The sequence below is a fragment of the Pecten maximus genome, chromosome 10, assembly GCF_902652985.1.
Source record: "Pecten maximus chromosome 10, xPecMax1.1, whole genome shotgun sequence".
In the NCBI taxonomy this organism is placed as follows: Eukaryota; Metazoa; Mollusca; class Bivalvia; order Pectinida; family Pectinidae; genus Pecten; species Pecten maximus.
The window spans coordinates 36090623-36116990 of NC_047024.1; the positions used below are offsets into that span (position 1 = coordinate 36090623).

Below are 26368 nucleotides of genomic sequence, written 5' to 3' on the forward strand. Positions count from 1 at the left end.
AATCAGGTTGTCCGTCCGTCCCTCCGTCCGTCCGTCCGTCCGTCTGTCTGTAGACACATTTTGTCCGGACAACTCCTCCTAAACCAATGGGCCGATTCCAATGAAACTTCACACAAATATTAATGATCATGTGTAGATGTGCATGTCCCTTTCTTTTTCTCAAAATTATGGTTGCTATGGCAACTGGTCTCTATAAACAGGTTTTCCGATAAGAAGCATAACTTAAGTTTACCGCCTAAACCGAAGGGCTGATTTCAATGAAATTTCACACAAATATAGAGGAACATGTGAAGATGTGCATGCCACTTTCTTTTTCTCAAAATTATGGTTGCTATGGCAACTGGTCACTATATTACTGGGTTATCTTAGTTAGCCTCTATTTCCAGTTCCAACCGTTCCAATTCACCATTGACTCATGCAGATTGCAGGGGTATTTGTCAGCCATCCTGGCGACAGTTCTAGTTGTGTATATTATTGTTAAATATTATTGCATGTGCTTTACCATGAGCAAATCATACCCAATAAATAATTTGAAAGCTCCAAACCTTGAAAGAAAGTACACATGAATGTTTCATGTTATACAGTACTTAAGTATCAGTTAACCGAACAAAATTGCAACAGAAACACCATTTTAAGCTTGTGTGAACCATTTTAACTTTTTACAACGGCATGGCACGCATACATAAAGTTATAGATACATCACAATGCTGTACATCTGTTATTAATTATACAGACACTGAAGTGTGTCTACTACAATATATAACAGGCCCTTCGTGTGAGTATTGGAGCATGAGACTTATAACATTCCTCATAACCTCTGGACCAATCATCGCTCACTGTTTCCTGTATGATATCTTCAAGGGTAAAACTACCCTGTCATCTGTAGGCAGGCTTGTCACCTTGGGTGTCGGGTTCTATCCTTAAGTTTCTACACAATAGAAAAAGACATTTCAATGTCATTGACAGTGGTCATGACAACCTCTTTGACCTTCCAACAAAAGGGGAGGTAATTTGATGCCATCATGTTATTGCATTGTTTAAGGACCATTGTGCTATCTTTTCACGGAAATCTATAATCTTCTTTACAGTATGAATCCCTGTTATTGCTTTTCATCGTAGGTTTTAATAGAGCTCTTGCATGTCTTGATGTAATAAACTATATAAACACATTTAGCGGTTTTCTGTTATGCAGCCTTTTTCAAGTAATTCTTTTCTTAAAAACGTCCTTCATGTAAGGTATGATAGTAAAATCATTTGAGTCTTTTTTGTATTGGACTAGTGTAATTGTACATGTTCTCTCAAGTATAATTGAAATAAAGTAGTGCTTCAAAATACCCCCAGACATGGGGTATAGTTAGACTGACACAAACTAATGCTGTTTCTCCATATCTGGTAGTGATCATCATCAGAGTTAACTTCAAGTACATATCACAAAAGTGTCCATATATAGTGAGCTCACTTTTAGTGTCATATAAAAAAGTTCTTTACTAGTGAGCTCCAACAATGGTCATATAATGTAAGTGTTCATTGGCAATGAACTGCATGACACTATATGGTCGTCCATTGCAGTATGATAGTGAGCTCATGAACATGTACTCTAGGGTCATACCATGAAAATGTCCTTAGCTAATGAGCTCAATCTAGAGTCATGTTGGCTCAATCTAGGGTCATATCATGATCACAAAAATGTTATTTGCTAGTGAGCTCAGTCGAGGGTCATATCACAATAATATTCCTTGCTAGTGAGCTCAGTCGAGGGTCACAATAATATTCCTTGCTAGTGAGCTCACTTCAGACCTAGCCTTAGCACATAGATTGAGGTATATGTAACACTACTGTGGTCTCTAGTGTGTATGTGTTGAGAGTAAAAACTTCTGACAAGTCTGGAAATTTATAAAGGATACATATACATTAACCAAAAAATGACTGCATGTAATTAAAATGAAATCATAAAAAGATGTAGGTTTAACCTCACATGAAAAGATAACAGTGTATTTAGTGACATTGATATAGTCCAGTTGTCCTGGTAAGGCTTATAATACCCTCATACTTAATTATATGGTAAGGTTCAGCAGGGGACACTCAGGGAATGCTATAACAAAATGGATGTATATGTATTGCTATTATTTAGGAAGATATCAAGCCATTGGAAGGACATCAATATTGGGACGTTGTTACTCATTGTCTGAATGGGGCCTTACTGATACATAACTGAAATATTTCCTTCTATAGAATGGGGCTTCATACATTATGACGGCTGGTAATATATAAATTGACCTCTGTGATGTGTAGTCCATAGTTGTTTTAAATCCCAGGTGCCCCTTTTGTGTATTGAAAGTCTGAAGTTTATCAAATCCCTTATTTGGTACCTCTTCCATCTATCTATGTTGTTTTAACACCCCAACCTCTCCCAACTAGTGCCCCTTGCTGGTTCTGAAGCCGATACAGACCAGACACATGCAGTCTATGACCAGATAACAATGCTAATTAACAGTGATCACCCATTGTTGTAGGCTCCTCTTGTCCACCTGTGTCTCCTCTCCAGTCTCCATCCAAACCACGTACGATACACAGCCAACATAGGGTATGTACATTTTATAGTTTTATCTTTTTTGTAAACTTAAATCATTTCAAGTAAATATTCAATAAGTTGATGATAAAGTTGTTTAAACACTTTTAGTTACTTATGAAATTAATTGGCAAAGTACCAGGGCTCAAATAATTAGTATCATTATTTTTTGTCTTATCTAAGTATTTTCAATATTAATGTATACCTGAAAATTCTGTTAAAACAAACAGCGAACTGTATAAAAACCAGGACTAATAAAGTTAATTATATTAGCATTTTTTACTCATTATAATCAGTGGTACTTTGCCTAATTATCTAAAAATATAAAAATACAATTCATAGGTCTTAGATGACCTTTGAAGTTATTGACCTCAATATAAATTAATGGACCCTAGTACTAGTACTGTGTATGGTATACAGTGTATATACCACCTGTCACACCCCCCCCCCCCCCCCCCCCCCCCCCCCCCCCCCCCAATGTTTGTATATATTTAGATAAAGCTGAACAATGTAGGTATTATTTAACCTACTCACCGTGAAGGTTATTTCATTAACACAGTACTTCCTGCACTTGTGCATTACATATTAAATGTCATGCTGTCTTTAACAACAACACAATTAAAATTAATAACTGCCTGCTTTGAGATGTGATGGCTATTCCTGACAAGGTACACCTTTAGATTGAGGTTCCGTGCGTTCAATAATTAAATGTAAATACTATCTCATGGAGTATGATTTTCCACAAATAAGGAATTAAATGCTTTATGGTATTGATCACAAAGATTTAAATGGATGCTTTTCATAAATTTCCAATAGTCTTCTAACATATTTACTCTTTTACTACCCAGGGACTGACAAAGACTCTCAATAATGTACAGGAAACAGTCATTATAATACTGTGGAGGTGATTGTATGAATTAGACTGTCAATGTTTTGAAAAGTTTTCATTTTTTAAACAGGAAATATCACATTCTAGCGTGCCTTGATCCCTATTGATCCAGTTTTGAGATTAAGTCTGGAAATGTTTTTGTCATTTTCCAATTCTGTAATATTTCCACATACATGTATTTTAAATAGAACAGGCACAGGTGAATCATTGTGTAACCAGAAGATGATACAAGTTCAGTGTTTTTGTGGTTAATTCAATCTATTAAAGTCACAGGATATACAATATTCACAATTCACTCTCAAGTAATGATGAAATTTTTAAAAACCTGATAGTGTTTTGTTTTATCTGTCATAATTGCAATTAAGAAGATATTAATGATTGTTTGCCACCAACTCATTATTATCGTACAAATCAAACTTACAAACTTATTTCAAACACACAAAAATCATGTTTCTTACATAATAATGAAGGTACAAGACAGTTTCATACATTTTTTCATTACCACATTACCGGGTATATAAGTACAGTATATCAAATTAACACAGGCAATGTTTCAACACTAAATCATGACTAAAAAACCGTGATGATTTTGACCTCAGATCAGGTGTACCCATTTACTTTGTCTCACCCTATAATCCTGGTTCTTATGCTAATGTATTCACCTGCGTTATATATAAGATTATAACTATTGTGCTAAAATCTAAAGATGAATTGTATCAATTAATTAATATTTGTGCATCACATTAAGTTTTTGATGATACATTGCTCTCAATATTAATACTAGACAAGGTGATTTATTTTTGTTTTACCTGTATAATTATCAAGCGACATTGATTATATATGTCCTGATTAGTGTGGGTGACTGATTCTACAGTTCCCAGTTATTGACTGAAAATCAGAAAGCTTCATTAGACTTTTTATCCTGAAATACTTATGTTTAGGTGAAAAATATGGCTTGATTGGCATCTGACGTCAAGCACTTAGATGTTATAATTAGATAAGGCAGTACCAGTGATAATTAAAGTGGAAGGTCATCGTCCACGCACCAAATCATATCTCAAAGACAGCCTCTCTTCTATGGTTTACCAGCATCAGATCTGTAATAGGAATGAGTAATGACAAATTAAATCTCCTCGTGATTTGGGTGGACCTCAAACTAGTGACTTCTCCATCTTTTAGCATCATGACATATTCCACAGGGCTAAAGGAAACTTTGGGAGCTAGGGCTATCGTGGTGATCGCCACATTTATAAAATATCATTCATATTGGCATGTATGTTTAAGATATCTGTTATATAAATGTTATCAGTGATCTAAATATATCGACAGATTAATAATTGTAGTACATTGTATACATAATTATGTACCAGGTATTTTCATTGCAACTTCATGGAACAAACAACTTGACGATTATGCCCTGATAAAAGCAGAATGAAGAAGCATCAAAATGTCACTGTTCCAGATATATTTATAGCAATTCCTTTGTGGTACAAATATATAAATGTACAAGTGTATTATACCTGAGCTTTATAATGTAAACTTAGGGATATGGTACTCCCTCAAGTTTGTTTCATGATAGTCAAAAGCACCTGAATATCTAAACTTTAACTATTGGAGTTGGTGGATACAGAAACATCCTACATTTGGCTAGTGTAAGTAGTGATAAAGATAGCCGTGTTTAGGATGAGTTCATTACTCACACCTTTGTAAAATACCTATCTCTCATTGTGTATTTGATCTCTCCAATGACTCATAGTGCTTCCTCTTGTCAAAGATTTCCTGTTTAAAAAACAACAAAAATAATCGGGAAGGTTTTAAAGCCTTCCAAGTGGGTTAATGTTTTATATTGATAGGGATAGCCTTTGACTATCCCCATATTCATAGGAAGCTTGATTCTATCTATCTCAATCCATTAACCGTGGTCGAAGGAAGTCCTTGCTCACAATCCATTAGATGGTTGGTACTGGTCAGGAAGGGCTACTCCATCACAAGGCTGGTATCTTATAAGTAACGGCACAAAGCATTTTAAACTAAATATCTTCATGTTTATATACAGTAAAATCCGCTGTAAAGACTGTTTATAAAGACCAAAGATAAAACAATGTGTTTGGTATGTGAGCCTACCTATGTATTAAGACCAATTTTCTCCACTCCATTTTGTGGCCTTTATAGTCCAGTTTGGCTGTATTTCTGGTTATATAAATTACCGGTACAATTCTACCCAATAAGGCCCTGATCCTGATAGATCAGAGGTCAAACCCAGATCCTAATTCATCTGTGGAATTTGACCATAATCTTAATAAATCTCTGGAAATTATAATAAATCTGTGTAGTTACACTATCCTGATACTTTTCTTAAGTTAGGTCCTGAACTTAATTAATACATGTGTGGAGTTTAGGCCCTGGTCCTAATACATCTGTGGAGATAGCTACCATATATAGGCCTTAATCCTAACACATCTATATGGAGATAGGCCCTGGTCCTAACACATCTATATGGAGATAGGTCCTAATCCTAACACATCTATATGGAGATAGGCCCTGGTCTTAACACATCTATATGGAGATAGGCCCTGGTCCTAACACATCTATATGGATATAGGCCTTAATCCTAACACATCTATATGGAGATAGGTCCTGGTCCAAACACATCTATATGGAGATAGGCCCTGGTCTTAACACATCTATATGGAGATAGGCCCTGGTCTTAACACATCTATATGGAGATAAGCCCTTGTCCTAGCTAACACATCTATATGGAGATAGGCCCTGGTCCTAACACATCTATATGGAGATAGGCCCTGGTCCTAACACATCTGTGGTGATAAGCCCTGGTCCTAACACATCTATATGGAGATAGGTCCTGGTCCTAACACATCTATATGGAGATAGGCCATGGTCCTAACACATCTATATGGAGATAGGCCCTGGTCCTAACACATCTATATGGAGATAGGCCCTGGTCCTAACACATCTATATGGATATAGGCCTTAATCCTAACACATCTATATGGAGATAGGTCCTGGTCCTAACACATCTATATGGAGATAGGCCATGGTCCTAACACATCTATATGGAGATAGGCCCTGGTCCTAACACATCTATATGGAGATAGGCCCTGGTCCTAACACATCTATATGGAGATAGGCCATGGTCCTAACACATCTATATGGAGATAGGCCATAATCCTAACACATCTATATGGAGATAGGCCCTGATCCTAACACATCTATATGGAGATAGGTCCTGGTCCTAACACATCTATATGGAGATAGGCCCTGGTCTTAACACATCTATATGGAGATAGGCCCTGGTCCTAACACATCTATATGGAGATAGGTCCTGGTCTTAACACATCTATATGGAGATAGGCCCTGGTCCTAACACATCTGTGGTGATAGGCCATAATCCTAATATAGCCCTGATCCTATAATACACCTGTACATGTGGAGTAAGGGCGTGATCTTAACACATCTGTGGAATAAATCCAGAAGAAAGTCAAACTCATTAATTATATATACGTCCAGTGACCGGTGACAGACTGGTTCACCTCTGGCTCACTAAAAAGGATTGTTGACATACTGAGAGATGTACATTTCACCTATGTAGATATATGTACTTGTCTTTGATGTCACTGGTGCATTGTATTTCAAATCAATCATTGGATTTCTGATCTAAGTTTTATAAGCTGATCAGAGTGTTACACTGATGTGGTACATACATGATTGGGATCAGCCCTACCCATATATATTGTATGTCTGATGTCATTTATATATGTAGTTGCTTTGAAAATTTAAATCCTGTATGTAAATGTTATTCCAAACTTGCCATTTGATACTGTATGTGCATTAAATTTCAGAGCATCAGACATGATGCGAGTAATAATTTACATACTGTGCATTGTATCCCGGAATAATTTAAATAATGTGTAAGCATGATGTGTGTACAGTATCTTATTTGTATTTTCAAAACTCCTAGGTGCTTTTCTTCCTGTTTTTTTTTTTGGGGGGGGGGGGAATGGTGGCACTTTAACATGCTGTGATATATATGATAATGTATATATATATACAACAACAGTTTGTAAATCACCAGTTTATCCTATACATATAAGGCCCTGTATACAATATATGTATATCATCACGGTAGTGGTCATTCCATAGTGTATTTCAGTGTGTTTTGAGTTTTACATATTTCTCTTTAATTGTGCTGACTCATTGTATTACATATAATTAAGTGAAATTAATTCACCTATCTGTTTATCATATATGTAGTGGTGGAGATGGTTTACACATACCTGTATGCACTGTCGATTGGGAACTGCGTCAAGGAGTTGGTGACGAGGTTGCAATTGATTATGACTGAAAAAAATTGGAGAATCAGCAATGAGGTTTTCTGTACCATTCAGAATGGTTTAATTATACATTGGAGAAATTATGAAATAGGTCTCAATAGATTTGAATATATTTATCATTACAAGAGGTGATATTTAGTATTTTTCACACTTTCCTATAAAGTTTCCTTTTTCCTGTTTCAGGTCAGAAAAACCGACATGGGAAAACTACAAACTTCTTCAACTGTTTTCCAGATCTGTGATGAATTCTTTGTGGTATTGTTTTCGTAATGGAGTTGAAAGTTCGTGTAGATGGAATACTTCGAGTTGTGTGTGGGGTAACAGAAAACTCTACCTGCCAGGATGTTGTCATAGCACTTGCCCATGCTATGGGCAAAACAGGCCGCTTCACGCTCATTGAGAAATGGCGAGACAATGAGCGGCCTCTTTTACCAGATGAATGTCCTGTGAAGATTTTGCAAAAATGGGGAGAATATTCAACAGAGGTTCAGTTGTTGTTAAAAAACTCTGGGAGACAAAAGACAGAAATTCCACCTGCAGGGAAACAGAAGGAGAATGAAAAACCGAAAATTAATTTTTCAGCTCCACCCCGAGAGACAGGAATTCGTAGGTCATTAACATTTAGTGGTGCTCATAATGCCGTTCCTGAGGGGGCGCGGCCACGGCAGAGATATTTACAAACAGGAAAGAACTTGGACAAACATGAGACTAGTTCTGTGAATTCTCAGCCAATCTTGCCTCGGCACAGAGAGGTTCAACAGAATCCAGTTTATGGAGTTGGTGTTCGCTTGAAAGCTACGCATGGAGGAGAACCTCAACCAAATATTCAACCCCTTAATAGCCATATTAGTGTGAACTCTGACCTTGACCCCAATGTTAACTCTGACCTTGACCCCCGTGTTCAGCATCATTCCCAAGTTAAGGGGAGAAATGTGTATCCAAGAGAGAGAACTCATGTAAATCCAGATCCACATCCTTCTTTGTTACAAAAAACTGGGCCACGCACACGGCAGGCACAGCACAGAACTGAGCACAATAGAGTGGCCTCCCCTTACAACTCTCAGCAGACTGGAGGCAGTCATAGCAACACAACCAATCATCCATTCTCTCATCAGCAAAGTTCTGGTATCTCTAATACCCATGGAAATGTTAAACCAAGTATAGGTAACCATGGCAACAATGGAACTAGTACTTCTATCTTGCCATTGGTGAACAACAATGTTTCGCGACCTTCAGCATTCCAACCTGTTCCACAGAAACAAAGGACAGATAGCCTTGATCTGACCCAGCCAGCACAGGCAATAGGTAGTCTTCCTGTGTACCATGCACGGCCTGTCAACAGTGAAGTTGAGGAATATGACCTTGACAGTAATTTCCCAGATATTCTTAAGACCTCACGTAAGGAGGTGCTCATAGAGGAATACACGATGCCTGATGAACGTCAGAGTGGGGATGGGTTCATAGGTGTCAAAGAGGTCATTGAACCTGACCCTCAGGTGGTAAAGATGCAGAGGTTGTTGTCCCAGCAACAGGAAAGGATAAGGATGCAGGAGTCGCAGTTACAAATGATAGATACAGGTATGCTATAATGTCAGGTTGATATTCATTTATAAATTACAGGAAAGAAGATTATGATGTATCTCATGTTTTTCATGATAAAATATTTGTTTACACTGAATCATTACAAACTTTTGAAAGGTTCAAACTTGACCACTTACGAAGGGATATAAACCTCTTTTTATTATGATCACATAAAGTACACATCATTTTGTTGAGGTAGACCTCTAGATTTTCAAGTCTTGATAAAAAGAGGGGGACTAATTTACATTTATTATAATTTTACTTACAACAGAACTGGTAAGTCTGGAGGATGAGGATAGACAAGCTCTAGATCAGAAACACAGCATTGGAGAGGAGATTACACGCCTACAACAGACCTACAATCAGAATGAGGCAGAAGTGGTACAGCTAACAGCGGTCAGCTGGGTTGACATAATCAATACAGAGAAAACGCGCGAGAAAACCTATAGATCTGATATACTTCTTATTAAGGGCAAAACTGATACATGTATTAAAGACCTAGCGGTAAATAATGACCGGATTTCAGAGCTTGACAAACAGATCACTTCAGAAAGACAGGAACTAGAGGAGTGTAAACAGGAACAGGAAAGGGAGATAACTCAGATTAGAAAAGATGTTGAGAATGTAAAGGGAGAAGTAGAAAAGGGTGTAGAAACATTTGATACAAACTCAAAATGTATTGAAGTGGTGGAGGAAGAAATAAAGTCATTGGAGGTTAAAAAGGATAGCCAAAGCAAGGAAGTAGATTCTCTGGAGAAACAGATAAAGGAAGTCAACATACAAGAGCTTAATTCTGTTAGCAATGGAGAGAAATCTGGCAAAAACGGCAAGGGTAGGTAACTCTTTCCTGTAAAAAAAAAATTGTTAAATTTATGTTCAGGAATTTATACATTTTCAGGATAATATTTAATACTTTTCTATTGTTAATCTTCACCTTATGTCCTGGATCCAGTGATATATATATATATCTCATGTTTACAATCAAGAGATTGAAATGGTGCAAATGTACCAGGATATTGACCGTGTCTACCTTTACTAGGACAACAATGCCATGAAATTACAACAAAATGTGATAATCAATAACACATTTATCAAAAATGAAAAATAATAGAAAATCAACAAAAGAAATAGTACATGTAATATTATGTATTGTATTTTTGCAGCTGTGTTACAAGCCTTAGAGGGACGCTTGTCACCACACCCTGGCCTGGGAGGAAGGAACTATATTGCCAGTCCTCTAAGTAAAGTCCTCTCTGTCAGTAAGAACCCAAATGGAGTGTGGGTGTGAAGCTACTCTACAATGTTCTTATACTATAAGGAATTAGTCACGATCAGATAAAATCCCTTCATGACATGGGCATGCTGTGAAACCAAATATCGACTTCATGGAGAGGACATGGTGTCAGAGCAAATGTCTTCATGGCGAGGACATGATGTCAGACCAGATATCGACTTCATGGCGATGGCATGCTGTCAGACCAAATATCGACTTCATGGCGAGGACATGCTGTCAGACCAAATGTCATCATGGCGAGGACATGCTGTCAGATCAAATACCTTCAAGGCACATGGACACAAATCTTTCATTACAAAAGCTGTGAAGAAGTATATGTGAGCCAGATCATGTGACGACTTTATATCTCCTGAGTTACCTCCCCTATGGAAACAACTACTATGAGATCTATATATAGAATTGTGTATATCAGTAGGATTGTATAAATCGTGTAGGACACGAGGGTCGCACGACACGATGTGTTGTCTATAACTGCATTCCTGATTGTCATTATATATTGAATATTCCTTATTAATTGGGACCATATATTGTTATCATGTTCACTAATGTGAGGCAGGAAACGTACCCTGTAGATATATACTGAGGATCAGTTCCAGCCAGGAAATATACTTTTCATATCAGTGGCACCTGGTTTTATTTGCCTATTGTTTTGAAAAAGTTATTTTTGTATTAAGGGGAGGTAATTTGGTCAGAAAAAATAAAAAGAAAGACCAGATTTGAGGACTGTTGTTAGCTATGTTAATATGTTTTTAAGTATTGGCTTAGATATGTCTGCTCTACACAAAACCTCATTCCAATATGTTTCTGTTAAAATTGGATTGTTAACCGTTTTCATGTTATTGTTTTTACTTTGGTTGTGTTTCACTTTTAAAATAATGACCAGTTCCGTGGATAAATATCATCAAGTTTTGTATTATAGCTAGGGATCTGGACACATTTCAACCAAAGGCAGGAATAGATAGATTACTAGACTGACATAGAGATTGTCAAATTAATAATAGTGTTCAGCAATGTTTTTCAGTTCAATAATTTAGAATTGTCAAACCTGCGGTCATATATGACAGGTGGCCTCTTATTCCAGGTTTAGGCAACTAGTATAGTAAAGAACATTAGGAGGGGAAAATATGGTCATGGTGGTTACTAAGGCAGGTTTGAATGTACTTACAAAATTAAAAGTGAAATGTTGTGCTTCCCCTGTTGTATACATTGTAAAAGGATAAATTTTCTGGAACATTTGCATAACATCTAACTTTTGAAAATTACATGCAAATTTTACTAGTGTCGTAATCCATGGTAAAATAAGTTACCATGAAATGGGCACTGTGGTTTTCTATAAAGCATAAGATCTATCGTATGATGATATTACTGGGCATGCAGCTGACGATTTAGAACTATACTTACCAGGGTACCAACTTCTTTGAATTCTATGGTGGATATTAATTGTGTCAGAATTTTCACAACCTCACAATTGATAACCTTCATTTAAACAAACCAATACATTAAAAAAGACAAAAGTTCAGTTTCTTTTTTTCGTGGGGACGTACTGGATTTTTAAAATTCTGAAAAAATTAAGAATTTTAACAATTGATAATATAAATTATGTCTAAATCTAGAGATTCAAATTAAGAGTCTCCCTGTTGAGGAATGGCAAATATGCTGAACAGTGGGTTGGTGTGACTATTAGAGTCATGGCAGTAGTTACAGCGTACATAACTGAATTACAAAATAAGTCGCTTCTTTGAAAACTGATTGAAAACTGATCATATACCAGGTATACAACATACATACAGATTTCCAGTAGAAAATTAACAACTGTACTGACAGGTGATCATTCTGTACTATTTTAGTCAGTTACCAGTACTTGCCATAGCTTAACCAGAGTAGTTTGTAAGATTATGTTATTGTTATATGATCAGATCATTGAGTATGTGTTATTTTTTTTATCTGTTTTGGACTTATATCTGAATACCATGCCATGTAAGGTTGTATCATCGTTTGTTTCCATTCCATGTGTTATGTTACTTGAATATTTTCTACAAGACATTTCAAAATTGTAAAATAATTTTGTTTTCTAAAGAAACAAATTATAACTTGAATCCATGATTGTATATATATATACATTGTATATTTCTCTCGGTACAACTACGACAGGAAATTCAAATCTATATCTTCGCATCACCAACACATAGTGTATATGATACATTGTGCTAATAAATAGATATATAACTTAGCAACACAAATATGAAGGTGTTAAGAAAAGGAATATTTCAGTAAGAATTAACAAGATTAATATATATTTAAATTTTGAAACAAATATAATTTGTATGCCATAATGATTTACTGGAATTAGTTTTGAAGGAAAATTTTATAGAATAAACTGGTTGAATATCATGGATCTAGATTATTACATAAAAAATGTTATCCTCACATAATTGATGTTAATATATTATAGATACATGTATATAATAACTTCTTAAATTATCACTGTAACAGAGTTATTCACATTGTGTAGGAGATTAGGTATATACCAGAATCAAACTGGAGTAAATTCTCCTACCAGCCTGATACATATACTAGTAACTATTGGTATCCAATTAGGAGAACTGTATATATACCATAACCAAATAGAAAAATTATCCTACCAGCCTGGTATACATATACATAAACTAGTAACTATTGTTATCGAATTAGGAGAATTCTCCTACCAGCCCATTACCACCTAGTTATATTTGTATATTGTTCAGTTAAAGATTCTTTAAAGATAAATAATTACATTATTCATTACGAATAAATAAATTTGGAGACATAAACTTGGCCATGTTGATACTGTTTCTCCTGGTTCTCCGAGTTATAAAACCTGCCATGTTGATACTGTTTCTCCTGGTTCTCCGAGTTATAAAACCTGCCATGTTTTTCTTCTGGTCTGTTTTCTGTAAATAGAGTAGAACAGTTAAAAAGAAAGTTTTGATTACCGGTGTCACAGAATAAATACGTGTTTTATTGTTAAAAAATTTAATTGTTCAGTTAAGGTATTAAGGTTGTTTGTTATATTTGGAGAAAAATCATTTAATCCAGGTGCGAATGGTATTGTTATGTATATCTATATAGTATATTCTACAAACAATAGTAAACAATGATAGCTATATTCTATTACAATATCAAAATAGAGTGACTCTATGATATTTTCTATGTACGACAGTCCACATTTATTTTATAAATATTTGTGATGTACCATACCTATCCTGTACATGTGATAAGCCCGCATTTGATATTTCACCTCCAGATTTACAGGTTGGAGCCCAAGATAGATCATATTCAGGATAAATAAATATATAAGTTCATATGATATAGTTAACGTTGATGTCCAATAAAAATTATGTGAATGGAATAAAATAGAAAATTTATCATATATTGTGAAAGAGGGATATTTTAAAGGTATACTGTAAGCGTGGTTATTTTCGCGGGGGGTTAATTTCACAATTTCGATATGTAAACTATACTCGGGGTAATTTTCGAGATCGATCCACCTTTGTAGTTCGAGATTATGCATATTGATATCAAAATAATATGCGTGGGGGAAATTTTCGTGATCAAAAGTTCTTAAATTTCCACGTTTACAGTAGTCATGGCCTTGTTTTCTGTCATTAACCTGTGTTATGATGTAGACCTAATTAAGATTGAGGTTAAATATGTTGTTTATACCAGTACATCCATTTGTATGTTAACTACTGTAGTAGGGGACCAGATAGAGAAATGAACATTCTCGTACCATTCCAATTGCTGTTTTTTTTCCTCCCAAAGAATTTTGATTGAAATGTTTGCACTCTTCGTAGATCTTGTAAAAATACTTTATATGTAACGTAACAAAAATATAGAAAACTTATTCTGAAACTTGTTCATTTTCATAATTTTTCAGACAGATAACCACATTCTTCATTTTTGAATTAATCATATATTTTTTTGTATTGGCATTGGTATTGAGAAATTAAATCCATTTTTTGTTTCTGCCCGATTCATATCACATGGACTATCACTCTACAAACAATGTTTATCAGAGGGAGATCAGGTACACTAAAATAAAAACCTTAGTAGCCATGCAGCTTTGGCTCAGGGGAGATAATCCTTATTTACGTATCTCAATCATGTTCCCAGAATGTACTAATTTGAATTGTTACAAAGCATGATTTAGTTAAATTATTATTATGTTTTAAGTGTTTCTTATAATCATATAGTATATTCTTATTTCCTTTTATTTATTTATATTTTATGTATTTTTCTATCAACCAGTCTTTGTATGTCATTAACATTTAATTATGTATCATATGGGCTTTTGCAAATATATTGTAAACCATTTTAATTTGTGTTATCATCAAATTATCTATATGCAGTACATTGAAATTTCCCCAGAATTGTGTCTGTAGGAATAGTGATATTGACACAGAATTTTGTGTGGTAACGACCACAAAAAACCCAGATAATTGTATTGTGAGGATATACCACGCATTGTCTAGTCCTACCAACAGAACCAAATTGCTTTTACTGCCATCTTACTGTGCGTTTAAGTTTAATGTTTGATGTTTAAAGTTGTTGTTTTTTAATAAAAGATGTTTGAGATATTTTGACTTATAAGGATTATACTAAAGGCAATGCTAGAAATTAGCACCTTTCACAACAAATTGATTTAGATACAGTAGAGCCAAAAAGCTAAAGCCATTCAGATAACATGCTTACAGACTTTATGCAAAAAAATATATAGCTCTTTAGAAGTTGAAGCATTAGTAGTGACAACTCAAAGTTTTTTTTATTTAATTATCAGTTATCTTAAATTTTCTTTCCTTTTTCGAAATTCAATAAAGCAACCATTCGTACAATTTCATTCTTATGTAAACTGTCATCAATTTGAAGCAATTTGATTCTGGTGTTGTTAATATTGTTAACATAGTTTATAGAATTTATAAACGGTTTTGTGTATTTGTGGATGTCAATAATGCATGTATGTACGGGGGCAGCAGTGCAATTGGGATGTACCAACCCAAGGGTTGCAGCGAATACAATATTGGAATTAAATATTAATAAAATGATATTCATGTTTTATTTTATTTTGGATGAAGAGTTTTATCAATTTAATTTTACCTTGTTTGATACAACAATTGTCCATAAAAAAACTTTCAAACTTATTGTAAATGTGTCATCACACGGAGTTTGATAGACTACTTAATCACAGCAACAGCAGCCAAGCAGTTCACAAATTATTACCAGTATGTATTTGGCCTTTAGCAACTGGTCAATGTCTTTTCATACCATTTACTCAACTCCATTCAAACAGCACATGATATATCCCGAGGTGTATGAGTGTTCAAAGCATACAGAAACATAGACATACAATCAATGATAAAAAGCAGATTAGAAAAATCCAAGGGTGTTATGGCTTGGCAAGAACAAATGGGCTATAACTCCGATAACTTATTAACAAGTTGATAAAGCCTTAATGGTCATTACACCCCCACCATTCCTAGATGTTCACATTATGTCTACCAAGTTCGTTGGATCTAGGTAAAGAACTATAAGTTTTATGGACTGGATCTAATGACACAAAGGGCAATAACTCTTAGTTGAGGGAGGAGTTGTTTTAATAAGTAATGCTTCTCCATCCTGAGAACCATGGCTGTATAAAACATAGTAAAACAATGCTTGGCATCAAGTGTTGGACAGGAATTCTTAATTTCCACTGTTTGCAGATAAAAATCTCAAAATGTCATAAGAAAGTTATGAAAAAGAAGCATCAAACGCATTGCTGAAAAAGATGCTCATAGAAAGGGATGGAGAGAAATTGCAAGTTCTAACTGAGGTTAGGTAGGATAGTGCTCTTACTCTAACCCAATGAGGTTAAGTAGGCTGATGCTCTAACCACACTGAGGTTAGGTAGGCTGGTGGTCTAACCCACTGGGTTAGGTAGGCTGGTGTTCTAACCCACTGAGGTTAGGTAGGTTGGTGTTCTAACCCACTGAGGTTAGGTAGGTTGGTGTTCTAACCCACTGAGGTTAGGTAGGCTGATGCTCTAACCACACTGAGGTTAGGTAGGTTGATGTTCTAACCTACTGAGGTTAGGTAGGTTGATGTTCTAACCTACTGAGGTTAGGTAGGCTGGTGTTCTAACCTACTGAGGTTAGGTAGGTTGATGTTCTAACCTACTGAGGTTAGGTAGGCTGATGCTCTAACCTACTGAGGTTAGGTAGGCTGATGTTCTAACCTACTGAGGTTAGGTAGGTTGATGTTCTAACCTACTGAGGTTAGGTAGGCCGGTGTTCTTACCTACTGAGGTTAGGTAGGTTGATGTTCTAACCTACTGAGGTTAGGTAGGTTGATGTTCTTACCCACTGAGGTTAGGTAGGCTGATGTTCTAACCTACTGAGGTTAGGTAGGTTGATGTTCTAACCCACTGAGGTTAGGTAGGCTGATGTTCTAACCTACTGAGGTTAGGTAGGTTGATGTTCTAACCTACTGAGGTTAGGTAGGCTGGTGTTCTAACCTACTGAGGTTAGGTAGGTTGATGTTCTAACCTACTGAGGTTAGGTAGGCTGGTGCTCTAACCTACTGAGGTTAGGTAGGGTAGTGCTCTAACCCACTGAGGTTAGGTAGGCTGATGTTCTAACCTACTGAGGTTAGGTAGGTTGATGTTCTAACCCACTGAGGTTAGGTAGGCTGATGTTCTAACCTACTGAGGTTAGGTAGGTTGATGTTCTAACCTACTGAGGTTAGGTAGGCTGGTGTTCTAACCTACTGAGGTTAGGTAGGTTGATGTTCTAACCTACTGAGGTTAGGTAGGCTGGTGCTCTAACCTACTGAGGTTAGGTAGGGTAGTGCTCTAACCCACTGAGGTTAGGTAGGCTGATGTTCTAACCTACTGAGGTTAGGTAGGTTGATGCTAACCCACTGAGGTTAGGTACGATAGTGCTCTTGCTCTTACCCACTGAGGTTAGGTAGGCTGGTGGTCTAACCCACTGAGGTTAGGTAGGCTGGTGTTCTAACCCACTGAGGTTAGGTAGGCTGGTGTTCCAACCCACTGAGGTTAGGTAGAATGGTGATCTAACCCACTGAGGTTAGGTAGGCTGGTGCTCTAACCCACTGAGGTTAGGTAGGCTGGTGCTCTAACCCACTGAGGTTAGGTAGGCTGATGCTCTAACCAACTGAGGTTAGGTAGGCTGATGCTCTAACCTACTGAGGTTAGGTAGGCTGATGTTCTAACCCACTGAGGTTAGGTAGGCTGGTGTTCTAACCCACTGAGGTTAGGTAGGCTGGTGTTCCAACCCATTGAGGTTAGGTAGAATGGTGATCTAACCCACTGAGGTTAGGTAGGCTGGTGCTCTAACCCACTGAGGTTAGGTAGGCTGATGCTCTAACCCACTGAGGTTAGGTAGGCTGGTGCTCTAACTCACTGAGGTTAGGTAGGCTGGTGCTCTAACCCACTGAGGTTAGGTAGGCTGATGCTCTAACCCACTGAGGTTAGGTAGGCTGGTGCTCTAACCCACTGAGGTTAGGTAGGCTGATGCTCTAACCCACTGAGGTTAGGTAGGCTGATGCTCTAACCCACTGAGGTTAGGTAGGCTGATGCTCTAACCTACTGAGGTTAGGCAGGCTGATGTTCTAACCTACTGAGGTTAGGTAGGCTGATGCTCTAACCTACTGAGGTTAGGTAGGCTGGTGCTCTAACCCACTGAGGTTAGGTAGGCTGGTGCTCTAACCTACTGAGGTTAGGTAGGCTGATGCTCTAACCCACTGAGGTTAGGTAGGCTGGTGCTCTAACCTACTGAGGTTAGGTAGGCTGGTGTTCTAACCAACTGAGGTTAGGTAGGCTGGTGTTCTAACCCACTGAGGTTAGGTTGGCTGATGCTCTAACCCACTGAGGTTAGGTAGGCTGGTGTTCTAACCCACTGAGGTTAGGTAGGCTGGTGCTCTAACCCACTGAGGTTAGGTAGGCTGGTGCTCTAACCCACTGAGGTTAGGTAGGCTGGTGCTCTTACTCACTGAGGTTAGGTAGGCTGGTGCTCTTACTCACTGAGGTTAGGTAGACTGGTGCTCTTACTCACTGAGGTTAGGTAGGCTGGTGTTCTAACCCACTGAGGTTAGGTAGGCTGGTGTTCTAACCTACTGAGGTTAGGTAGGCTGGTGCTCTAACCCACTGAGGTTAGGTAGGCTGATGTTCTAACCCACTGAGGTTAGGTAGGCTGATGTTCTAACCCACTGAGGTTAGGTAGGCTGGTGTTCTAACCTACTGAGGTTAGGTAGGCTGATGTTCTAACCCACTGAGGTTAGGTAGGCTGATGTTCTAACCCACTGAGGTTAGGTAGGCTGATGCTCTAACTCACTGAGGTTAGGTAGGCTGGTGTTCTAACACACTGAGGTTAGGTAGGCTGGTGGTCTAACCCACTGAGGTTAGGTAGGCTGGTGTTCTAACCCACTGAGGTTAGGTAGGCTGGTGGTCTAACCATACTGAGGTTAGGTAGGCTGATGCTCTAACCTACTGAGGTTAGGTAGGCTGATGCTCTAACCACACTGAGGTTAGGTAGGCTGGTGGTCTAACCTACTTTGGTTAGGTAGGCTGGTGTTCTAACCCACTGAGGTTAGGTAGGTTGATGTTCTAACCCACTGAGGTTAGGTAGGCTGATGTTCTAACCTACTGAGGTTAGGTAGGCTGGTGTTCTAACCTACTGAGGTTAGGTAGGTTGATGTTCTAACCTACTGAGGTTAGGTAGGTTGATGTTCTAACCCGCTGAGGTTAGGTAGGCTGATGTTCTAACCTACTGAGGTTAGGTAGGTTGATGTTCTAACCCACTGAGGTTAGGTAGGCTGGTGCTCTAACCTACTGAGGTTAGGTAGGGTAGTGCTCTAACCCACTGAGGTTAGGTAGGCTGATGTTCTAACCTACTGAGGTTAGGTAGGTTGATGCTAACCCACTGAGGTTAGGTACGATAGTGCTCTTGCTCTTACCCACTGAGGTTAGGTAGGCTGGTGGTCTAACCCACTGAGGTTAGGTAGGCTGGTGTTCTAACCCACTGAGGTTAGGTAGGCTGGTGTTCCAACCCACTGAGGTTAGGTAGAATGGTGATCTAACCCACTGAGCTTAGGTAGGCTGGTGCTCTAACCCACTGAGGTTAGGTAGGCTGGTGCTCTAACCCACTGAGGTTAGGTAGGCTGATGATCTAACCAACTGAGGTTAGGTAGGCTGATGCTCTAACCTACTGAGGTTAGGTAGGCTGATGTTCTAACCTACTGAGGTTAGGTAGGCTGATGCTCTAACCTACTGAGGTTAGGTAGGCTGGTGCTCTAACCCACTGAGGTTAGGTAGGCTGGCTCTAACCTACTGAGGTTAGGTAGGCTGATGCTCTAACCCACTGAGGTTAGGTAGGCTGGTGCTCTAACTCACTGAGGTTATGTAGGCTGGTGTTCTAACCCACTGAGGTTAGGTAGGCTGATGTTCTAACCTACTGAGGTTAGGTAGGTTGATGCTAACCCACTGAGGTTAGGTACGATAGTGCTCTTGCTCTTACCCACTGAGGTTAGGTAGGCTGGTGGTCTAACCCACTGAGGTTAGGTAGGCTGGTGTTCTAACCCACTGAGGTTAGGTAGGCTGGTGTTCCAACCCACTGAGGTTAGGTAGAATGGTGATCTAACCCACTGAGGTTAGGTAGGCTGGTGCTCTAACCCACTGAGGTTAGGTAGGCTGGTGCTCTAACCCACTGAGGTTAGGTAGGCTGATGCTCTAACCAACTGAGGTTAGGTAGGCTGATGCTCTAACCTACTGAGGTTAGGTAGGCTGATGTTCTAACCCACTGAGGTTAGGTAGGCTGGTGTTCTAACCCACTGAGGTTAGGTAGGCTGGTGTTCCAACCCATTGAGGTTAGGTAGAATGGTGATCTAACCCACTGAGGTTAGGTAGGCTGGTGCTCTAACCCACTGAGGTTAGGTAGGCTGATGCTCTAACCCACTGAGGTTAGGTAGGCTGGTGCTCTAACTCACTGAGGTTAGGTAGGCTGGTGCTCTAACCCACTGAGGTTAGGTAGGCTGATGCTCTAACCCACTGAGGTTAGGTAGGCTGGTGCTCTAACCCACTGAGGTTAGGTAGGCTGATGCTTTAACCCACTGAGGTTAGGTAGGCTGATGCTCTAACCCACTGAGGTTAGGTAGGCTGATGCTCTAACCTACTGAGGTTAGGCAGGCTGATGTTCTAACCTACTGAGGTTAGGTAGGCTGATGCTCTAACCTACTGAGGTTAGGTAGGCTGGTGCTCTAACCCACTGAGGTTAGGTAGGCTGGTGCTCTAACCTACTGAGGTTAGGTAGGCTGATGCTCTAACCCACTGAGGTTAGGTAGGCTGGTGCTCTAACCTACTGAGGTTAGGTAGGCTGGTGTTCTAACCAACTGAGGTTAGGTAGGCTGGTGTTCTAACCCACTGAGGTTAGGTAGGCTGATGCTCTAACCACACTGAGGTTAGGTAGGCTGGTGTTCTAACCCACTGAGGTTAGGTAGGCTGGTGCTCTAACCCACTGAGGTTAGGTAGGCTGGTGCTCTAACCCACTGAGGTTAGGTAGGCTGGTGCTCTTACTCACTGAGGTTAGGTAGGCTGGTGCTCTTACTCACTGAGGTTAGGTAGACTGGTGCTCTTACTCACTGAGGTTAGGTAGGCTGGTGTTCTAACCCACTGAGGTTAGGTAGGCTGGTGTTCTAACCTACTGAGGTTAGGTAGGCTGGTGCTCTAACCCACTGAGGTTAGGTAGGCTGATGTTCTAACCCACTGAGGTTAGGTAGGCTGATGCTCTAACCCACTGAGGTTAGGTAGGCTGGTGTTCTAACCTACTGAGGTTAGGTAGGCTGATGTTCTAACCCACTGAGGTTAGGTAGGCTGATGTTCTAACCCACTGAGGTTAGGTAGGCTGATGCTCTAACTCACTGAGGTTAGGTAGGCTGGTGTTCTAACACACTGAGGTTAGGTAGGCTGATGTTCTAACCCACTGAGGTTAGGTAGGCTGGTGTTCTAACCCACTGAGGTTAGGTAGGCTGGTGGTCTAACCATACTGAGGTTAGGTAGGCTGATGCTCTAACCTACTGAGGTTAGGTAGGCTGATGCTCTAACCACACTGAGGTTAGGTAGGCTGGTGGTCTAACCTACTTTGGTTAGGTAGGCTGGTGTTCTAACCCACTGAGGTTAGGTAGGTTGATGTTCTAACCCACTGAGGTTAGGTAGGCTGATGTTCTAACCTACTGAGGTTAGGTAGGCTGGTGTTCTAACCTACTGAGGTTAGGTAGGTTGATGTTCTAACCTACTGAGGTTAGGTAGGTTGATGTTCTAACCCGCTGAGGTTAGGTAGGCTGATGTTCTAACCTACTGAGGTTAGGTAGGTTGATGTTCTAACCCACTGAGGTTAGGTAGGCTGGTGCTCTAACCTACTGAGGTTAGGTAGGGTAGTGCTCTAACCCACTGAGGTTAGGTAGGCTGATGTTCTAACCTACTGAGGTTAGGTAGGTTGATGCTAACCCACTGAGGTTAGGTACGATAGTGCTCTTGCTCTTACCCACTGAGGTTAGGTAGGCTGGTGGTCTAACCCACTGAGGTTAGGTAGGCTGGTGTTCTAACCCACTGAGGTTAGGTAGGCTGGTGTTCCAACCCACTGAGGTTAGGTAGAATGGTGATCTAACCCACTGAGCTTAGGTAGGCTGGTGCTCTAACCCACTGAGGTTAGGTAGGCTGGTGCTCTAACCCACTGAGGTTAGGTAGGCTGATGATCTAACCAACTGAGGTTAGGTAGGCTGATGCTCTAACCTACTGAGGTTAGGTAGGCTGATGTTCTAACCTACTGAGGTTAGGTAGGCTGATGCTCTAACCTACTGAGGTTAGGTAGGCTGGTGCTCTAACCCACTGAGGTTAGGTAGGCTGGCTCTAACCTACTGAGGTTAGGTAGGCTGATGCTCTAACCCACTGAGGTTAGGTAGGCTGGTGCTCTAACTCACTGAGGTTATGTAGGCTGGTGTTCTAACCAACTGAGGTTAGGTAGGCTGGTGTTCTAACCCACTGAGGTTAGGTTGGCTGATGCTCTAACCCACTGAGGTTAGGTAGGCTGGTGCTCTAACCCACTGAGGTTAGGTAGGCTGGTGCTCTAACCCACTGAGGTTAGGTAGGCTGGTGCTCTTACTCACTGAGGTTAGGTAGGCTGGTGCTCTTACTCACTGAGGTTAGGTAGACTGGTGCTCTTACTCACTGAGGTTAGGTAGGCTGGTGTTCTAACCCACTGAGGTTAGGTAGGCTGGTGCTCTAACCCACTGAGGTTAGGTAGGCTGGTGTTCTAACCCACTGAGGTTAGGTAGGCTGTTGCTCTTACTCACTGAGGTTAGGTAGGCTGATGCTCTTACTCACTGAGGTTAGGTAGGCTGGTGCTATAACCTACTGAGGTTAGGTAGGCTGATGCTCTAACCCACTGAGGTTAGGTAGGCTGGTGTTCTAACCTACTGAAGTTAGGTAGGCTGATGCTCTAACCACACTGAGGTTAGGTACGCTTATGTTCTAACCACACTGAGGTTAGGTAGGCTGATGCTCTAACCTACTGAGGTTATGTAGGCTGGTGCTCTAACTCACTGAGGTTAGGTAGGCTGGTGTTCTAACCCACTGAGGTTAGGTACGCTGGTGTTCTAACCTACTGAGGTTAGGTAGGCTGATGCTCTAACCCACTGAGGTTAGGTAGGCTGGTGTTCTAACCCACTGAGGTTAGGTAGGCTGATGCTCTAACCTACTGAGGTTAGGTAGGCTGGTGCTCTAACCCACTGAGGTTAAGTAGGCTGGTGCTCTAACCACATTGAGGTTAGGTAGGCTGGTGCTCTAACCAACTAAGGTTAGGTAGGCTGGTGTTCTAACCTACTGAGGTTAAGTAGGCTGATGCTCTAACCCACTGAGGTTAGGTAGGCTGATGTTCTAACCCACTGAGGTTAGGTAGGCTGGTGCTCTAACCACACTGAGGTTAGGTAGGCTGCAGGGGTGTAGCTAGGCTAATGGGATTGTGTAAGCCCAGGCAAGGGGTTTGGGAGCTGAAAATTGCTTTAAGGATTTTGTAAAGGTATGCAATTGTTTTCCGAGACAGATATTTTATAACTTTTTATTCTTAAGAAGACTGGTCTAGACTTAAGATAATCGATTCTTTTTTTACTATTCGATATCAATGTAATTTGCGTGCATGTAACCGTGGTGTTGAGACTTGGAGTTGATGTGGAGTTTAACAAGCTGTCCGAGGTTTGCCCAATCGGTAGACGGCGACAGCGAGTGAAAGTTTTCAATTTTGGGTTGCTGCGACGAAAACTTGAACAATACACACAGTATATGGTTTTGTTTTTGTCTTCATTTTGAATAAACACACTTGTCAGCTTTATAAAATCGGAAACATGGAATTGATTGGCTAGTCATAGACAAAGTATAATGTGTTTGATATTCCAGAAATACTTATTTGGTTATTTGATACAAGAATTGGTTTCTATGATCATGGTTACTTGAAATATAGGCCCAACACACACGGTAAGAATCTTTATGTGTAAGCCCGGGCTTTTTTTTCTTATGGACGCTATGCCCCTGGGCTGATGCACTAACCCACTGAGGTTAGGTAGGCTGATGTTCTAACCATACTGAGGTTAGGTAGGCTGGTGTTCTAACCCACTGAGGTTAGGTAGGATAGTGCTCTTGCTCTTACCTACTGAGGTTAGGTAGGCTGGTGCTCTAACCCACTGAGGTTAGGTAGGCTGGTGGTCTAACCACACTGAGGTTAGGTAGGATGGTGCTCTAACCTACTGAGGTTAGGTAGGCTGATGCTCTAACCCACTGAGGTTAGGTAGGCTGGTGTCCTAACCCACTGAGGTTAGATAGGCTGATGTTCTAACCCACTGAGGTTAGGTAGGCTGGTGGTCTAACCCACTGAGGTTAGGTAGGCTGGTGGTCTAACCCACTGGGTTAGGTAGGCTGATGCTCTAACCCACTGAGGTTAGATAGGCTGATGTTCTAACCTACTGAGGTTAGGTAGGCTGGTGTTCTAACCTACTGAGGTTAGGTAGGCTGATGTTCTAACCCACTGAGGTTAGGTAGGCTGATGCTCTAACCCACTGAGGTTAGGTAGGATAGTGCTCTAACTCTTACCCACTGAGGTTAGGTAGGCTGATGCTCTAACCCACTGAGGTTAGGTAGGATAGTGCTCTTACTCTTACCCACTGAGGTTAGGTAGGATAGTGCTCTAACTCTTACCCACTGAGGTTAGGTAGGATAGTGCTCTAACTCTTACCCACTGAGGTTAGGTAGACTGATGCTCTAACCCACTGAGGTTAGGTAGGATAGTGCTCTTACTCTTACCCACTGAGGTTAGGTAGGATAGTGCTCTAACTCTTACCCACTGAGGTTAGGTAGGATAGTGCTCTAACTCTTACCCACTGAGGTTAGGTAGGCTGATGCTCTAACCCACTGAGGTTAGGTAGGCTGATGCTCTAACCCACTGAGGTTAGGTAGGCTGATGTTCTAACCCACTGAGGTTAGATAGGCTGATGCTCTAACTCTTACCCACTGATGTTAGGTAGGCTGGTGTTCTAACCCACTGAGGTTAGGTAGGCTGATGTTCTAACCCACTGAGGTTAGGTAGGCTGATGCTCTAACCAACTGAGGTTAGTTAGGCTGGTGCTCTAACCCACTGAGGTTAGGTAGGCTGATGTTCTAACCCACTGAGGTTAGATAGGCTGATGCTCTAACCCACTGAGGTTAGATAGGCTGATGCTCTAACCTACAGAGGTTAGGTAGACTGATGTTCTAACCCACTGAGGTTAGTTAGGCTGATGCTCTAACCAACTGAGGTTAGGTAGGCTGGTGCTCTAACCCACTGAGGTTAGGTAGGCTGATGTTCTAACCCACTGAGGTTAGATAGGCTGATGCTCTAACCTACTGAGGTTAGGTAGACTGATGTTCTAACCCACTGAGGTTAGGTAGGCTGATGCTCTAACCAACTGAGGTTAGGTAGGCTGGTGCTCTAACCCACTGAGGTTAGGTAGGCTGATGTTCTAACCCACTGAGGTTAGGTAGGCTGGTGCTCTAACCCACTGAGGTTAGGTAGGCTGATGTTCTAACCTACTGAGGTTAGGTAGGCTGATGTTCTAACCCACTGAGGTTAGATAGGCTGATGCTCTAACTCTTACCCACTGATGTTAGGTAGGCTGATGTTCTAACCCACTGAGGTTAGGTAGGCTGATGCTCTAACCAACTGAGGTTAGGAAGGCTGGTGCTCTAACCCACTGAGGTTAGGTAGGCTGATGCTCTAACCCACTGAGGTTAGGTAGGCTGGTGTTCTAACCCACTGAGGTTAGGTAGGCTGGTGCTCTAACCTACTGAGGTTAGGTAGACTGATGTTCTAACCCACTGAGGTTAGGTAGGCTGATGCTCTAACCTACTGAGGTTAGGTAGGCTGGTGTTCTAACCAACTGAGGTTAGGTAGGCTGATGTTCTAACCTACTGAGGTTAGGTAGGCTGATGCTCTAACCCACTGAGGTTAGGTAGGCTGATGCTCTAACCCACTGAGGTTAGGTAGGCTGGTGTTCAAACCTACTGAGGTTAGGTAGGCTGGTGTTCTAACCTACTGAGGTTAGGTAGGCTGGTGTTCTAACCTACTGAGGTT

General features: G+C 40.2%; 1 protein-coding gene across 5 annotated transcripts in view; it reads left to right on the plus strand.

The window, feature by feature from the left end:
- LOC117335578 overlaps nucleotides 1-15768 on the plus strand; it is a 30174-nt gene extending 14406 nt beyond the window's left edge. For 3 of the 5 annotated variants that reach the window (XM_033895668.1, XM_033895669.1, XM_033895670.1), the window contains exons 2-5: nucleotides 2514-2584; nucleotides 7994-9388; nucleotides 9663-10223; nucleotides 10555-15768. In XM_033895668.1, coding sequence (XP_033751559.1) covers nucleotides 8080-9388; nucleotides 9663-10223; nucleotides 10555-10679 — 1995 coding nt within the window. In that variant the 5' untranslated portion in view covers nucleotides 2514-2584; nucleotides 7994-8079 and the 3' untranslated portion in view covers nucleotides 10680-15768. The remainder of the gene's footprint in view (nucleotides 1-2513; nucleotides 2585-7993; nucleotides 9389-9662; nucleotides 10224-10554) is intronic. The other 2 variants (XM_033895671.1, XM_033895672.1) reach the window with 1 other exon arrangement.
- The last annotated feature ends 10600 nt before the right edge of the window (nucleotides 15769-26368 follow it).